This window comes from Microcebus murinus, chromosome 16, assembly GCF_040939455.1.
Source record: "Microcebus murinus isolate Inina chromosome 16, M.murinus_Inina_mat1.0, whole genome shotgun sequence".
Lineage (NCBI taxonomy): Eukaryota > Metazoa > Chordata > Mammalia > Primates > Cheirogaleidae > Microcebus > Microcebus murinus.
This window is the reverse complement of record NC_134119.1, coordinates 30,385,834-30,403,486: the sequence shown is the minus strand read 5'-3', so window position 1 is coordinate 30,403,486 and position 17,653 is coordinate 30,385,834. Positions and strand designations below refer to the sequence as shown.

The 17,653-nt window shown below is 57.2% G+C and overlaps 1 protein-coding gene across 1 annotated transcript; it reads right to left on the bottom strand.

Annotated features, from left to right (window-relative positions):
* Positions 1-2,324: 2,324 nt before the first annotated feature.
* On the bottom strand, positions 2,325-14,582 carry BPIFB6 (BPI fold containing family B member 6). Its single transcript, XM_012754648.2, has 15 exons — positions 14,483-14,582; positions 13,166-13,265; positions 11,951-12,055; positions 11,340-11,489; positions 11,108-11,171; positions 10,583-10,643; positions 9,758-9,849; positions 9,107-9,283; positions 8,041-8,094; positions 7,490-7,663; positions 6,697-6,764; positions 4,465-4,510; positions 3,560-3,623; positions 3,077-3,153; positions 2,325-2,472 (listed from the first exon to the last, which is right to left on the bottom strand). The coding sequence occupies exons 1-15, from the start codon at positions 14,580-14,582 to the stop codon at positions 2,440-2,442; spliced, it is 1,365 nt and encodes a 454-aa protein (XP_012610102.1). The 3' UTR covers positions 2,325-2,439.
* Between the last annotated feature and the right edge of the window lie 3,071 nt (positions 14,583-17,653).

Genomic DNA, 17,653 nt, shown 5'->3' with positions numbered 1-17,653 from the left:
GATCCCTTCTCGCCCTGCAACCTTGGGCCTCAAGGTCTTTAAAGGAGGACACTGCATCCTGCCGCTGAATGTGGTGAGAAGGAGCCAGGCAGACACCTGGACTTGGGCAGACACTGGACTCAGGCAGACACTGGACTCAGGCAGACACCTGGACTTGGGCAGACACTGGACTCGGGCAGACACTGGACTCAGGCAGACAGGGTTCAAGTCCAGCTCCAAGTGCGCCATGTGCCTTTATCTCCGCGAGCTTGTCTCCCCATCTAGGGTTGGGGGAGTCTTGGAGGTGAGCAGTGGCCTGGGGGACACAACTTCCATCATCACCTCTCGGAGGGGTGGGGTCACCATGTAGGGCTCCTTCTCGGCCCAGACCCCTTTTCTCCCCAGGTGAATCCAGGGTAACTGACCACTCAATGATTGTGGAAATCAGGTGAGAGGTCAGAGCATCCACACCCTTTCTCATTGCATAGATGGGGAAACTGAGGTTCAGAGGGAAGCTATGCCTCATCCAAGGCCACACAGTACCCGAGAGCTGGCGAGAACCCAGGCCGTCTGACTCTAACAGCACGTGCCTTGGTTTCCCCATCTGCACACTGGGGCTGGGGAAGGTGGCAGTAAAGCTTTAGCCAGCCACAGGTTCGCTGTGTGAGCATCCAAGGGTGGGGCTGGAGGAGCGGAGGGCGTGCCTGGCATGCCCAGGGGCGCGGATTACCCAGGTCTGTCTGTGCCTGCCAGCTCTGCCTCAAGGCTGCCATTGTCCCAGAGCCGGGAGATGATGGGTGACGGGATTAGGGCTGATGGTGAGGGACAAGGGGGTGGCCCTGGCCCTGGCATCGGGGCTGAGGCAGGGGAGGGCCCTCCCTCCTCTGTGGCACGGGCCTGGGCGTGGCTGGGACGGGGCAAACCTGCCAGGGCCCCACAGGCCCCTGCAGTGCTGGCCCCCTGACCAGGCTCGGGCCACCCGCACCACCTGCAGACAGGCCTGTGCCAGACACAGACCCACCCCCACTCACAGGGGTTCCCTGACCCCCCATGTCCAAAGCCTCCCCCGACAGAGACACATTCAGCAGACACAGACACCAATGCACAGGCACACAGACTCGGCCACCACCCCAGTATGTCCCAGGGCTAGGACACCTACCAATCATAGAAAGCTCTGATGCACATTTTTTCAAAGTTGTGGGTTTGGTTTTTTTTTTAACATTCTAGCACGTGACACTGATTTTCAGGGTCCACTTAGAATACATTTATTTTGAGACGTATTTTTAACTTGATGACATGTAAACATACAGTCACTTTGAAAGAGTCACTTTAAAGAACAATGTCAGTGTGAATCCAAGGAGAGGCGATGGGGCAGATGTGCCAGCGTCAGGGAGCTGGCTGTCATGTGAACACGAGACGTGGAAACCCCCCGACAGGTGGTGGGTGAAGTGGGACACACAGACACACACAGACAGGGTGGCCTCCAGACAGGCCTCCACAACAGCCTGGTGTCTGCACAGACCCTCCCCGCAGGCCACCCAACACAGAGTCACCGATCACGTCTCTCTTGACCAAAACCCCCGCCTGTGGCCAACGCCACTGGGCATTTGCTGTGCTCAGGCACCATACTAAGCACTTTGTATGATTTCACTTAAGCCTCACAACAACCTGCCGAGGTGCGTACTGACCTCACGCCCACTTTCCACGTGAGGAAACTGAGGCTCAGGTTGCTGAAGTGACTTGCCCAGGACACACAGCAGCGAGGAGGCAGAAGCAGGATCTGAACTCAGGCAGGCTGGCTCCAGGGCCCACACTGCAGTGCCAGCTCTGCCCCCTGACTCGCCAGGTAGCCTCGAGCCAGTCGTTCCACCTCTCTGAGCCTCAGTCAATCTCATCTGTGAAATGGGAACAGTGCTTATCTATCTCAGCTGCTTGGAGGATTTAAGGAGTGACATGGGGAGAACAAAGAACTCCTGTGGGCACAGGCTCCCTGTGAAGAGAGCCATCCTCAAGTCACCAAGATTTGGGGTCACACAGCTAAGGTGGGAAGAATTTTGCCACTTGCTAACCTGTGTGATGTTGGACAAGAGGGCTGACCTCCTGTGCCTCAATTTTCTCATCTGTAAAGTGGGAATGACAACATCGGGTTATTGTGTAGATTAAATGAGATGGCACAAGTAAGCCCTGAGCATGCCATTTGGCAGAAATTCAATATGTGCTCATGACCACCCCCCAGCTCTGACCAGGTGCTCTCCAGACCCCAAAACCCACCAAAGGGGAAGAAAAGCCACACACTGATTTACTATAAAAAAAAGAGGCTGAAGCGTCATGTTTGTAAGGGCCTTTCTCCTGTTTATTGCCAAGGCCCCAGCCCAGGCCCACCTGGCTCCAACCCGGGGCTCCTCCATCATGCCAGTGGCCGGTGGTGTGCCGGCAGCTGGCAGGGGCATCTTGCCATGGTCAGTCCAGCTTCAAGTCCAGCAGCAGGGCATTCTGGCAGGGGACAAAGGGCCAGGGTGGGAGTGAGGGAGCAATGACCAGGGCCACCCAGGCACAGGCATGGGACGGAACTGGGCCCCTGGCCAGGAACTGGAAACCAATGTGACGTTTAAGCAAAGGTTGAAGTAGACCCGCCTTGTGATACTGGGGAAGCCCCTTCACCTCTCTGAGCCTCAATTTTCCCAACTGTCAAGTGGGCACAAGCACCCCCACCTGCCAGCCCAAAGCCTGGCATGCAATAAGAAGCTCATATTTATTGAGCATAATACTAGTTCTAGGAGGTCAATGCACAGATTAGCATCCCATTTTAAGCACAGGAAAATGGAGGCATAGAGAGAGGTGAAGTAATTTGCCCAAGGTGGCAGAGCAAGAGAGCAGCAGAGTTCAAGTTCCTTTCTGTGGAGCCCCTGACCAAGGAGGGCCCCAGATTCTGAGGGGCAGCCTTGCTCATGGAGTGCCACGATTATACTGATGGCCACCGGCCCTCCCCAGCCCCACTCCCTCCCGTTTGAGAGAGGCAGGCTCTTGCTCATCACTCATTGGCTGAAAGTGTTGATTGACATGGCCTCCCCCAGCCCCTCCCCTCCCCTCACCTCACCTCCACTATGTCCAGCTGAGCCAGGTTGTAATTCATAGCCAGAAAGTCCGGGAGTGGGAGCCCAACTTGGAGCGCATCTGAGAAATACAGTAAGGAGCGTCTCAGTCTGACTGCTCTGCAGTTGACTAAGGAGGGGCTGCCTGGATCAGGGTTGTGGGAAATGGTGCAATGATTGATTCGTGATGTCTGCCGGCTGTGCAAGCAAACAGCAAATAACCCTGATCCGGCATGTATTTACATCCCAGGTAATCTCACTCATGATGTAGGGTCAAGGGTCAGAACCCAAATGGTGGAAGAGGCCATTGTCCCCAGGCAGGGGACAGTAAGACTCCATTAGCCTCAAAGATTCGGCAAAGATCATCTACTCCTTTTTAGCCTCCCCTGTCTGGAGCCAGTGACGGGGCTCTGAGATCACCCAGTGGCATCCCTCCCTGCTTAAGTGCTTCTTGGCACCAGTAAACCAAAGCCTGTTGGAGCCCTCACCATTGACGACCGGGATGTAGGCTTCTTGGAGATAGTCGGTGATGAAGCCAGTGAGTTCCTTCTCCTGGGGGAGACAAGGGAAGAGTGAAAACGCCCACATCCCATCGTTTAACTCAATTCAATCCAGTCCAACCCAGTTCAACGAATTTTTTCTGCCCTCACTCTGGCTAGGCGTGGGGCCACAGGAGTTGACGTTAGCCCTGTCCAATAGTTTGCCCAGCTAGCATCAAAGAGCTGTGCCCTTTACCTCTGCTTGGCCTCTGTTCAGGTGACATGTGGAGTTTTGGGTCATGGTGCAGGAGACAAGAGGTGGCTCTGCGGACGCCACTCGTGCTGCTATAGAAAACTCAGTGGCTTTTATTATTCATGATCAAATCATGATCATGACTTGAATGAGTGATTAAATCACTCGTTCACCACCTCTCCACACCTCCCCTCCCTAGCTCTCTGTGCCCCAGTGAAATACAACAGTGCCTGCTCACAGCGCTTCCATAAGTATGAAATGAGTTTGGCCACAGCACACAGCACAGAGTAAGTGCTGCTGTTGTCGTTACCACTCTTAGCACCTGCTGGGGTCAGGTTCTGTGTTGGACCCTGAAACTATGGAGTCTAATAAGAACAACAGCTTGGCCAACCAAGGCCAGCCCAGGCTGCCACTATCCAACACAATGTTCTTAACATCAATCCAGGGAGAGGTCCAGATTCTATCTAGAAATGGAAACAGGGACCCAGAGAGGCTAAGGGACTTTCCCAAGCTCACACAGCAGGTCAGGAGCACCACCCTCCCAGTGGCTTTGCCCTATTCATCCTGCCTCCGCTGCAGGGCCTCTTCCTGCAGTCCCAAAGGAAAACAGGTCCAGTCTTGCCCTCGAGCCAGCCGTGGCAGAAGCACTTGGGACACTTACATTGAATTGGCCAATCGATGAGGACTTCCGGGCAAGGCTCAGTAATCTGTGGGGTAGGGGGAGCAAGGCGGGGGATGGAGGGAAGAGAAAGGTCAGAGCCACCGGCCCTGGCTCTGGAGAAGGGGCTCCCACGCACCCCAATCCCTCCCGGTGCAGGAGTCCCCTAAAGCCTCAGACCAGGTGCTCATGAGTCTCTGCTCGCGTTACCTACTATAACGGGACGCGTTCCACCTTCATCTCAGCCGGTTCTGTTTCCCTCGGCTCAAACCACTAGACCCTCCTGATCTCTTCTCACTGGGACCCCAGTCATGGCTGCTGCTCCTGCCCAAGGCCGGCTATGTGAGGTCTACAGCCCAGCTGGTCAGTCTCAGATCCTCCAGGACACAAAGTAGGAGCCCTTTACCCTGCGTCCCTAGCCCGCACAGCCTCCAGAAGGCACTGATGCATGTTGATGCCAGACAGGCCACATGATGGGCATCTGGTGGCTCTAGCTGTCTACTCTCTTCTTTTGTTTTTGTTTTTGTTTTTGTTTTTTTGAGACAGAGTCTCACTTTGTTGCCCAGGCTAGAGTGAGTGCCATGGCATCATGCCTAGCTCACAGCAACCTCAAACTCCTGGGCTCAAGCGATCCTCCTGCCTCAGCCTCCCAAGTAGCTGGGACTACAGGCATGCCCAGCTAATTTTTGTATATATATATTAGTAGGCCAATTAATTTCTTTCTATTTATAGTAGAGATGGGCTCTTGCTCTTGCTCAGGCTGGTTTCGAACTCCTGACCTTGAGCAATCTGCCCACCTCAGCCTTCCAGAGTGCTAGGATTACAGGCATGAGCCTCCACGCCTGGCCTACCTGTCTACTCTCGGTATTCTAGTAACAGACTCTCCATTTCCCATGCTCATCCCAAGTGGCCCACGTGGGTCTGAGCCCAAAGCCCCTAAGGTGAGCATATGACCCCAGCCTGGCCAATCAGAGCAGGCTGTCCCCCTCAGGTATGGTGATTGGCTTAGCATTGGTCATGTGACCCACATTAGACCCAAGCCAGACCCAAGCCTTGGTAGAACCACTAGACAAGAGGCTTCTCTTGTCAGGATTGCTCTCCCGCCCTGCAGGAAGAGGCTGCCTGAGAATTTAGCCAACAAAGTGGAGAGCAAAGGCAAGGGGAGGAGGGAGAGAGACTCTTGAGGACTTTGCCTGGATTCCACCATGCCTGAAGGCAGACCTACCCCTAGAGTCTTCAGTTATATGAGCCAAAAGTTTCTCTTTGAGGCTTAAGCTAAAATTGGAATTCTGTCTCTTGCAACTGAAAGAATCCTGACACAATACAAGTCAGATTAATTAGTAAGGCAAATACAAGAATTCATGAGTGACTGAATATAAAGCTAGTATGTTAATAGCAACCTCCTCCCAGAGCGTAAGAATGAAGTGGGATGATGAATACAATGTGTATACTCGGTGCCTCACAGATAGAGCCCTGTACATGTTAGCTGCTACTGGTAGAAGGGAAGGCTTCCTGGAGGAGGGGGCATTTCAGCTGGGCCCTGCTTCTCAGGTGACTTTGGATGGCCTGGGCAAAGGCTCATTAATGCAAAGGGTGCATGGGTCCATGACCAGACCCACTGGGAAAGAGCCTGGTGGAAGAATGAGGGTAGAAGTTGGAGAATTTAAGAAAGACCTTTAGGCTGGGCGCGGTGGCTCACGCCTGTAATCCTAGCTCTCTGGGAGGCCGAGGCGGGCGGATTGCTCAAGGTCAGGAGTTCGAAACCAGCCTGAGCAAGAGCGAGACCCCGTCTCTACTATAAATAGAAAGAAATTAATTGGCCAACTAAAAATATATACAAAAAATTAGCCGGGCATGGTGGCGCATGCCTGTAGTCCCAGCTACTCGGGAGGCTGAGGCAGCAGGATCGCTCGAGCCCAGGAGTTTGAGGTTGCTGTGAGCTAGGCTGACGCCACGGCACTCACTCTAGCCTGGACAACAAAGCGAGACTGTCTCAAAAAAAAAAAAAAAAGAAAGACCTTTAGTGCCAGACTAAGATTTGAGAAAAGATCATGCAGGCAGTGGGGAGCCATTGACGGTTCTAGAGCAGGGATAGTAGGGATAATGACTAGAGCAGCTTTGTAGTATGGGCTGTGCTGGGTGGATCAGGGGGAGAGCCGGGGCAGGCCAGCCAAGTGTGTTGGGAACGTCCATGCAGGGGTACAGGGACACCAGCCTGGGGCAGCAGGCTCCTACCTGTCCAGGGTGGTGGCCATCTGCAGCCGGTTCTCCCTCACTGAGTACTGGACTTTCAGATTGAAGTGCTGGCGTTGGGGAGGGAGCAGAGAGAAGGCAGTGGGTCCCCCGTGAGGGCTGGGAAAGCCAGAGACTTTACCACCCTTCAGCACCACCACTGCCAAGAAAAAGCAGGGGTCCTCCTCTCTGCCCATCCCACCCTCGGGAACTGAACCCAGCCCAGGCTCTTTATCCCTCTTTGTCCTGGGCTAGGATAGCACCCCCAAAATACCTGGCACCATTGTGGGTCCCTGCACACACGTGTTCTTGCTCCAGGCCTTCGCATATGCCTTAACCTCTGCCTGGGCTGTCCTCCATCCCCAGCCTCCCCAACATCAACCCCTCCCCTGGCCAGCTTCTGCTCAACCTTCAAAACATAGCTCAGCTATCACTTCCTCTGGGAAGTCCTCTGTGATTTCCCCAAGCTGGATCTGGGATCTCTTTAGGCTCCCATAGTCCCTCGGTGAACCCTTCACTGCCTTTGCAGATGCTAATGAATGTTGGAGGGAGAAGGGGGGAAGGAAACCTAAAGGCAGGACTAAGCCACTGACCCTCAGTTTGCTGGTCTTGCCAGTCTTTCAAAGGCTCCATGGCAGAGCCAAGGATCAGACATCATGATGGTGACTGGGAGCTTAGGACCAGCAACTGAGATTATGTAGGGACCCTCCAATCCATGACTTGGCTGTCTACTAAAATCCCACTCTCCAGCCTTGAATGCCCACGAGGTTGGGAACAAAAGGGGAACAGATCTCACAGCTTCTAGGACAAAGATGGACGCCAGGCCCTTGCCCTGCTGCTGGGCAGCGGACATCTTCAGGGTGCCGTGCAGGTGGAGCAGGCTCTTGCCGGGATTCATGGTGAGCTTGGGAGGCTTGTTTATCCTGATCTGGGTCACCAAGGGCTTCGACTTGGGGTAGGCCTTAGCCACCTACAGAAACCAGGAGACGTCACTCAGGGCCATTCCTAGACTGGTGGCTTCAGTTGACATCAGGAGTCCCTCATGAAACAGGTGATTTCTACCTTGGACACAGGAAGTACAACATGCAAAGGCCGGGATGTGTCGATCAGGAAACAAAGGAACAAAACACACAATTTGGCTGTTCTGTCTTGAACACAGAAAGCACAATGCACAGGAGTTGAACTCTTTCTGTGCTGGACACAAAGAGTGCTTTATGGAGAAGTCAAGGGCTGCCACATTGGCCAAGGGACCTGTGGCATTGAGAAGGTGCCTCCCGAGTCCTCCCCTTTGACCAGAGGGCAAAGGGCAGGGCAGGGAGTGGTGGTCACAGGGAAGTGGGGACTCACTGCAGGGATGAAGCCAGCCAGCGTCACGGTGGTTTGTGGGGGCAGCTCGCCAATCTACAGAACAAAAGTCAAGGTTAGGATCACTGACGTCCTCCCTGACCCAGTCTAACGAAGATCTCCTCTCACTGGACAGCGTGAGCCCGCCAAGGCTCGCTTCCTGCAGCACTTACCACTCTGTGCTGGACTACATAATGAGCTTCTGGGTAGCCCAGACGATGGCCTGCACATTCCAACGCCCATAGCTCTTAGCACAAGGTCAAAGGCTGAGAAATGTTGTTGGATGAAAAATCGAGAAGACAGATGGGAGAATGGGTGGATGTATCGGTGAGAGGGGTTGTGGGTGGGTGGATTCCTGGAGGGATAGATGGATAGGAAAATGGGTGGGAGGATGGGTGAGTGGATGGAAGGATGGATGGTTGGATGCATGAAATGAATGATGAAGAGGAGGATGGGTGGATGGGAAGATGGTGGGATGGGGTGGTAAATGGATGGGAAAATAGAAAAATGGATTGTTGGGTGGGAGGATGGATGGGAAGATACATGGATAGCTGGTGAGTGGACGGATGGGAGGATGAGTGGATAGATCGGTGGGGTGGATGATTGGACGGATGAGTAGAGGACTAGGAGGATGGGTAATGGAAAGTTGGGTGGTAAAGGGCAGGCACATAGATTCACTCATTCAACAGCAGGCCCTGTTCTAGAACTCGTGTGGATGCTATGGTGGCATGGATGGACGCTAGTTGGAAGGCTAGAACCTAGGGCATGAATACATGGTAGCTAGCTAGATGGGTGGGTGGCGAGTGATTGGATCAAAGGAAGGTGCTAGATGGCCAAGGCATTAGAGATGTAGGCTGAGGGGCGGTTGGTTGTGTGGCCAGTGGACGTAGGAGACGTGGTGGTTACGTGGACAGAGGGATGGCGGGATAAACGTGATGGAAACCCAAGTCAGTCGCGGCATCTCCCAGGCTTAGTGTTGCCCACAGGATAATTCCCAGAGTGGACGAACTAGGCAGGGACTGTCACTGTGGGGGCAGAAGAGGACGGGGTGGGGCGCGGGGCAGCTCACCATCGTCTCCCGGATGTCGGCGTTGAAGGACTTCCGCAGCAGGGCGAGCTCTGCCGTGAGGAGGGCGGCGGAGACCAGCAGCTGTGACGAGCCCTCAGCGTAACCCCCGGGGAACTGGAGGGCGGCCCCAGCATCAGCAAGCTTGATGGCTTTGCCCTTTTGCTGCTGCACCACAGGCTGCGGGACAGCAGGAGGGACACACTCACCCTCGGCCCCGAGGGCCTGGGGTCAGGGGTGCGTCTCAGTCCTCCAAAGCCCTGGGGCTCACAGCAAGCCCCAGGTCAGCAGGTCACTCACTGTCGGAGCCAGAGCAGGCCACAGAGGCCCAACCCCCCCCAGCGTACAGGTGGGTAGACTGAGGCCTGAGAGGAAAAGGAGGTCCGTCATGAACCACCGGCATTTCCTCCTGGGTGAGGCCCTGGTCAGGAGAAGCAAACGGCCTTGGGGGGAACAGGAGTGTGAAGTCGGCAGCCCCAGGAACCAGCCAGGCGCTGGAGGTCCACGTTCAGAGCAGACAGCGGGAGAGACTGGTGCCCGGGGACTCCCTGGTGGGGGCTGAGGGGCCCCCTGCCCTCCCCAGCGCTAGTCCGGCACCCGCCACCCAGGCGGGCAGCCTGAGCCCCCAGCCCTCCGGCGGTCCCTGGCGCTTACACTAAAGTCCACTTGGATGTAGCTGGCCGTGGTGGCGGGTGTGGACGCCAGGACATACTTGACGGTGCCCATCTGGCCCACGGGCATCGGGTCTGTGTGAAAAGGAGGTTCCGGAACCATCAGAGAGTCGCCAGCCCTGGGTGCGGCCCGAGAAGCCCTCGCCAGCCGGCCGCACGGAGCCCGCCCCCGTGGGACCCGAGGCGAATCGCTCAGCATCTCTGGGCCTCCGAAACTTCATCTGCGGGACAGAGGCCACAGTGCCCAGCCCGAGGTCACATGGCGCTGCCGGCACAGGGCTTGAGAGTTCCCCACGGCCGGCCGCCGCGGCTTCCGTCTCACCACAGACAGCAGGGCTGGGGTCATCAGCTCTGTTTTACAGATGGGCAAACCGAGGCTGGGAGGAGGAAGTGGCTTTCCCGGGCCACACTGCCAGGGACATGAGCGAGTTTTCTCCAGCCCCAGACATTGACATTTCCTCTCCCCCACACTGGGGAGCCCTGTGGACCCCAAAATGGAAGCAGCGGAGGCCGCCAACAAAGGCAAATCGGGCATTGTCGCCATCGGGTTACTATTTGGGGTGCAGGGTTTGTGGATGAGTGCGGAGTGGCTGCTGTCCTTGGGGTCTGGGGGTGCTGGATGGGGCTCGGGTGGGGGGAGGAGAGGGAGGACCCAGGGTCCCTCAGGACCTCAGGGCCTCAGCTTCCCATCTGGACAGTGCGGGGTGCACACCCGGACCCCAGGCCTCCCGAGTCCCGGGGCTGGGCAGCAAGCAGGCGTTGGAATGGGGAGCAGGGCCTCAAAATCCATCCATTGGGGGGCACTCACCACTCAGGTTGGCCCACTTCCGGTTCACATACACCAGGACCGCATCAATGGCCGGACACATCTGGGAGCAGAGAAGGGCTGGGCTGAGCGGGTCCTGCATGGAGGGCCTCGCTCCGACAACGGCATGGTTTTCCACGGGGAATCCCAAGAGCCCTCGTGGGACAAGGACTGGTGGGGAAACTGAGCCCCATGTCACAAGTCCGTGGCAGGGCCTGAACCAGAATCCAGATCTCCTGGCCAGAATCAAAGTCTGCAAAATCCACGAAGACTCCTTCCCCAGGGACTGGCTGTGTAAGCAGGGCTGGCAAGCTGTGACATGCAGGCCGCCGTTGCCTCCTCCCGTGCTCGTGGCAGACATCACTAGACGATCACGGCGCTTTCTCCCACTGAGCCAGCCACAGCCTCAGAACCCTTCCCAGCCACTAGCAACCAACCAGGGTCAGCACCCCGAATGAAGTGCACTTGCCAGCCCTGGCCTAAGCCATCCTGGCCGCGAGGGCTGCAGGCTTTGTCCGGGCCACTCACCAGGCCAGGGAGGACTTTGTGCAGGGTGCTGTCCAGGAACTTGTTGACCACCTTGGGCAGCATGCTAGATGGACACAGGCACCAGAGGATGGGCAGGCAGGTGCGCCAGCGGCAAGAAGTTAGGCACAGGACATGGAGGAACATGGTTAGGGAGGTCAGTGGCTCGGGAAGCGGGATGCTGGGGGTGGAGCAAGGTGGACCGGCCTTCCTGCCCAGCCACACAGCCCCTCACTTGCTAGGCAGGTTGGTCTTCACGTTGACCAGGATGACCTCACAGCCCTCGCTCTTGAACGTGGGGAGGCCCGTCTCCTCGTCCTGCAGAAGCCGGTTGGTGGCTGTGATGTTCAGGACCACGATGATCTCCATGTTCCCTCCCATGAAGCTGGAGGGTGGGGCAGGCAGGCACTGTGGGCAGCTCTGCCACTGTGGCCACTGTCCCTGCCTCCTCCCTGCTCACAATCTCAGCAGCTCTGAGAGGGAGGAAGGGGGGCACCACCCCCACAGACAGAAAAGAGGAGGGGTGGGACCTGCTCAGGGTCAAACGACCAGCCTTACTCCTCCCATCTTGCTTTGGCAAACTCTTACGCATCCTTCAAAACCCTGCTCAGCTGTCCTCACCTCCTCAAAATCTTTTCTGATTTCCGCTGACCTGCCCAGTGCTTCCTCTGTCCTAGACCAATCACTGAGTCTGTGATTGTGTCCAGCTCTGGTTCCCATCAAAGATAGGAACCAAGTCTACATCGCCTCAGGTCATAGCACCCAGATGGTACACAGCAGGCACTCAATAAATGTGCATGTGAGGGTGAGACAGGGAGGCCATTCTCCTGCTGCTGCTGTACTTACCTCTTGCCAGTGATGGTCATGCCTGTGGCCACACACTGGAAGATGCCCACGCCGGGTACAAAGTTCAGCGTGATGACGGGCAGTTGGACATCCTTCACCTTCAAACTGGGAGGGGACAGGCGTCCACAGCCATGAGAACTGGACAGGCGAGACCCAGGGCCTCAACCCACTCCTCCACCACCTTGCTGAGAGGCCTTGGGTACACCCCTATCCCATGTCACAGGGATAAGCCTGCCTCAGGGGGGCATGAAAAAGTGCAAACAAAAGGCTGGACATGAACCAATTTGTATACAGAAAGCACTAATCATATGGGATTAGTGCTTTCTGTATGGGAGATAGGACACCTGACTGTGTACGACCTTGGACTGTTCCCTTCCCTTACGTGGGCCTCAATTTTCCCATCAACAAACACAGAGTTTGCTCAGATCAGGGTTTCTCAACAGTGGCACTGTCAGCACTTGGGGCAGGATACTTCTTTGCCATGGAAGGCTGTCCTGTGCATCTCGGGTGTTTGGTAGCATCTCTGACCTCAACTCCCGAGATGCCAGTAGCACCTCCCAACTCTCCTGCAAACTGTGACAACCAAAAATGTCTGCAGACATTGCCAAATGTCCCCTTGGAGGCAAAGTCACCCCTAGTTGAGAACTGGGGTAACGAAGATGTGGCACGTTGACCTCCACGTGCCCATCCTGAGCTCTTGGCAGACATTGCTAATTGATCACAGTCCTATTTCCTGTTAAGTCCGGATAGTGGCTCAGAACCCTCCCAGTGCATCATTCCAGGCAGCCCCTACCAATCTACCCCACATGGCACTTGCAAAGGAACCCATTTCCTCTTGTCATTAGATGATCGTTGATACCCCTCCAGCTCTACCATTTGAGGGTGTCTCCATTTAACTGCACGTACAGTGAGCTCATGTTGCATGTAGGGAGTCGACGTTCCACTTTTCAGCCTTACCTCCTCCTCAGATGGCCCTGCTCACAGCAGGGCAAGAGTTGTCCCCAGTGGATGGCCGAGGAGGCCCTGGCCCCGGCAGAAGCAATGACCTGCCCAGCGTCACACAGCAGGACAGCACGCAGTGGGGAGGAGGCCCCTCAGCCGCCCCCGCGGTCTCACCGGCCTTCTCAGGTCCGGGCACAGCCTTCCCCACCGCCCTCTGCGAGAGCCGCCACCCGCCCCGCCCCGCCCCGCCCCGCCCCGCCCCGCCCCGCGTACTTGGTGATGCCCTTGATCGGTTTCATGCCCGGCTGTTTCTTGCCTGCCTCAGCTGCCATCTTCTCCAGGATGTGACTCTCATCCATGGCACTCTGGACCTCTGCCGTGGGAGTCCAGAGAGACAGACGCTCAGGTGGCGAGATGGGCTCGGACATCCCAGGCCCCTTCCAGTCACCGGGACCCACCCTGGGCTGGGCGACGGACCCGCAGATGAGTCATGCCCTGCCCCCGCCCTCCCCCAGCCTCCTGGGGGAAGCCACAGTCACCAGCAATGACAGTGGCAAGCTGTAGGAACCACAGGTGGGGTTTAGGCCAGGAAGGGAGGAGCCAGGGAAGGTTTCCAGGAGGAGGTGACATATCAGCTGGTCCATGAAGGGAGAATAGCAATTTTCCCCAGGAAGCAAAGAAAAAGGGCCCCACTCCAGGCAGAGGGCACAAGTACAGGGTGAGGGAGGAGAAGGCGGCCTGTGAGGAAGACTGACATTCAGCGTGGCTGGAGGCAGGGGAGACAAGACAGGCAGCCGGGGCAGTTTGCAGGGGACGCATCATGGCCAGGTATCAACGCCAGGTTGGAGTGCTGCTTTATCCTGCGGGCCAGCCACTCCCAGACCTGGGGTTGGGGACTCCTCTGGGAGCTTGCGAAAATGCAGATTCTGGGCCCGAGGCAGAGAGACTCTTGGAGGCCCCGACCCCAATGACACCACCAGAAACACCTCCATATGGTCACAGCTAATGCCCAGAAAGGGGACAAATACTGAGCTGACAGACTGTCATTAGCCCTGTGTGCCTAGACGTGACTCCTTTTCCTTTATGGCCATGGAGCTAGGGGTGGAGGTGGAAAATCAATTTTACTAAGGTTCCCCCAGGGGATTTTATTTTATCCCAGGTAAGAACTGGTTGCCCTCTTTTACATTTCTTTACATTTTACATTTACAGATGAGTGAACAGCAACACAGAGAGGGCAAGCAGCTTGCCTGAAGTCACACAGCAAGTTGTTGCTGGGATTTGGCCCTTGTCCGTCACCCCCACAGCCCACTCGTGGCCACCAACCCCTGACATTAGGGCTAAGGAGAGATTCCAATGGAGCGGGATTTCCAGCTGCGCCTCTAACTTGTGGGGAGACCATGGGCAAGTCATCCCATTTTCTATGGGCCTCAGTTTCCCCCTCTGTAAAATGGGAGGATGATAATAACACATTGCATCTAAGTTTATTCTGAGGATCATAGGATGCTCAAGGCCACACAACCATGATCACTGACTACCCACTGCCTGCCCCGTGCGCCCCCTCCTGGCCCCACTGCCAGCCCACAAGCTCACCTCGGTTCATGACGTCCATGCCCAAGCGCAGCAGCGCCCCCGGGTCAGCTCGAGCGCCGCTCAGCAGGCTGCAGAGTGCCAGACACAGGATCCGAAGCATGGCGCCGCCTGTGCCGAGGGCCGGAATTGGGCGCAGCCCAGCAGGCCCTGGGTCCCCTGGGGACCTCCCATCCCGGGGCAGATGGAGCCCCCTGTTGTCGGGGTCCAGGAGCCTCTGGTCTCCAGCCATTCTAGCAGACGTTGTTACTGCCTTCTCCCAGGGGATTGGGGCGTCCAGATTAAACAGGGGGCCTCTGGAGTCACCCCCGGGAGGTCACTTCCCTCTCTAAGCCTCAAACACCTCATGGGCACGACGCGTTCTGACCAGCTCGCAGTATGGCGCTGGTGGGAGATTCAGCCGAGTTTGTCACGAGTTCAAGTGTGGCCCAGTGCTGGGGCCACAGAGGGAACCCCAGCCCCACCCTGACTCGGGGAGCCCCCTACAGTGTGGCTGTGGGGAGCCCTGCGTCCCCACCTGGCCCTGCAGCCAGTGGCACCAGCAGCTCCTCCATCTCTGCCTCACCTCCACGTGGAGCCGGAAATCTCAACTCCAAGCCTCTCAAGGCCCCTTGAGGCACCACCTCACCCGCAGAGAAACCGAGGCATCCGCAGGAGGTCTCGCAGCCGGTGAAAGTGAAGCGGAAGAGGACCTCCCACCCTGACCCTTCAAGCTCCTAGGAAAGCCCTGCCCCACCCCGTCCCCCAGAGTCCCTCCCTGCTGCTTACCAAGACCTAAAACTCTCCCGGCCGGGGCCAAGTGTGTCTTTCGGTTCTGAGCCTTGGCTGAAAAGAATGAAGGAGGGGCCCGCGGAGCCGCCCTATGTAGAGGGTGCCCCAGCTGGACTGCCATCCACAGAGGCTCAGGCACCGAGGGCTCCCCCAATCCACAAGCCAAGGTGGGCCCCTACTGTGTGCCCGCCGTCCCAGTCCAAGCCTACGCCTGTGTTCATTCATTCATTCATTCATTCATTCATTCGGCTCGCATTCACTGAGTGCCCGCTGTGTGCTGGGCAGACCAGGCTGCAAGGTGCCGGGCAGGGACGCCCCTGCTCCTCGTGAACTTTACGGTCTGGGAGAGGCAAGCGAGAAGCCAGGGAACGGGCTATGGCATGAGGTGGCCACAGGAGGTCACAGAGACATCTAGGCTGAGACCCAAAGGATGAAACGCTGCCCAAGTAGAAAGAGGGGGAGAACATTCGCGCCAACAGGAATGAAGGCGTGACCTCTCACGGCCCATTCCATTTATAAATATCTATCTGGGCTTAAAAATAAGAGATCTTAGTGCTTCCTCGACCCCATGAACACATGTGCGTGTGCCTTGGCACGTGCTCGTGTCCATGACCGCCCAGCGCAGAATGTCTTTGAAGATTGTCCCCAGAGGGGCTACAGGGTCTGCGCCAGGTGACAGCCCCGGGAGGGGCTTGGTGAAGGTCTCCCCCAGCCCCAGCCCCGTCCCCCAGTGCGGGGGGCTGAGCGTCAGCCCAGACTCCCCATTCCCAGGCCAGGTGCTGGGGTCACCCAGGTCGGGGGTTTTGCCCTCTTGGAATGACAAGTGTCTTGGGGTCACAGGGTCATGTGGGAGTTTCTGGGACAAACGGTTAATGCCAGGGCTTTGTTTCTGATCGTGCTTTCGCCTTAGCTGTCCCTCCCTGTTGGAATGCCTTCCCTCCCTCGCCCACCCATCTCCTGCTCATCCCTCAGGTCCTAATGTCAGCCCTTGCCTCCTCCTCCAGGAAGCCTCCCACAACCCCGACTACCCCCAGCCTCAAAGATCCCAGTTTGAACCGACCATGCGCATAATCCATCCCACCTGGTGCGCGTTTCCTGCCGCCCCGCTCCCACCCCTTGCTCATGTCCTCCCCCGCCAGGAGTCCCGTCCTCCCTGACCCTGCCTGGCACATGCTCCCGGCTGCCCCACCCCTGGCTGCCCAGCTCCGCTCTGAGTTCCTGCGGAGCACAGCCGGGCTGTTCCCTCCCCGGTGTCCCTTCGGCCTCAGGTGGAACCCAGGGAGGCCCATTGGCTCTGCTGCGCCCTTGACCTTTCCCAAGTCCTGCAGCATCTGAAGAGGGCACGGTGAGGTGTGGAGCACGTGGGTCAGCACATACAGATCCGAGCCCTGGCCCAGCCACCCGTCTGCTGTGTGACCTCAGGCGAGTCTCTTCCCCTCTCTGAGCCTCAGTTTTCTAACTTGTAAAATGCCAGCGCTGGATAAGACACTCTCGGGAGGGCTCCACAGGTAGGGGACTGGCCTTACCTTGACACCAGCTTGGGGAAGTCCTGCAGATGACTGACCCCTGCCTCCCGACCCTGAGACGAGGAAGCCCTTATATTCGGGAGCCTGATTAGCTGCCTGGATAATTGAGGGTTTAATAAGGCCCCGATAATTATCTAAAGGCCCAAAGAACAGGAGCCCCGATGCTCACGTGACACTTCAGTCTGTTCCAACGTAAATAGCACAGAGGACAAGGGTGTCCAGGGAGCCCGGTGACCACAGAAGGGCAGGTGCTGGGGACAGGCTCTGGTAGCCTGGGCGGGTGCCCGTGCTCACCCTGGCCCCTCTCGTAGACCCAGCACCTCCTGCAAGGCTGGGCACACAGTAGGCATGCATTTGTTTCTTCAACAAACGCACATTGAGCGCCTACTGTGCGCCGTTCTGTGCAGGGCACTGTGGTGAACAGAGCAGTTGGGGTTCCTGTCCTGAGGGTTCCTGGAGCCCAAAAGGGGAGCAGGTGCCATGCAAGTCACCAACCGCAGAGCCAGCCACTCCTGAGGGAGGCGAGAGTGGGGGCCACCACCGAACCAGGGGCACGGGGCAGGGACGGAGAACAGCGTTCTCGTCACTGCCGAGAGAGCCCTTGGGCAGGGGTGTCAGAGCCGATGCCAGGGGCCGAGCAGACCAGCTCTACAAGACGGGGGCGGTGTTTGGGGGGGCTGGCTCATGCAAACGTGGGAGATTGAGGAAGCCCACGGGGCCACTGCGGCCACGGGGAGCCAGTGCTGCCTGAGGTCACGAGGCGTGGCTGAACCAGCTGCGACAGGGCAAGACCGGGACCCTCAGGGCTCAGCCAGTCTCTGCCCTGATCCGGCTGCAGGAGCCAGTCTGCAGATAGCATCGCTTATCCCCACGGACC

What these genes read in the sequence shown, in the direction of transcription:
- BPIFB6 (XM_012754648.2), bottom strand. Translation starts at nt 14,582, where the DNA reads ATGCTTCGGATCCTGTGTCTGGCACTCTGCAGCCTGCTGAGCGGCGCT. An exon ending in AAGACCAACCTGCCTAGCAA is followed by an intron (nt 11,172 to 11,339) that starts GTGAGGGGCTGT and finishes GTGTCCATCTAG; the next exon opens with CATGCTGCCCAAGGTGGTCA. An exon ending in CATCGATTGGCCAATTCAAT is followed by an intron (nt 3,624 to 4,464) that starts GTAAGTGTCCCA and finishes TGTCTCCCCCAG; the next exon opens with GAGAAGGAACTCACTGGCTT.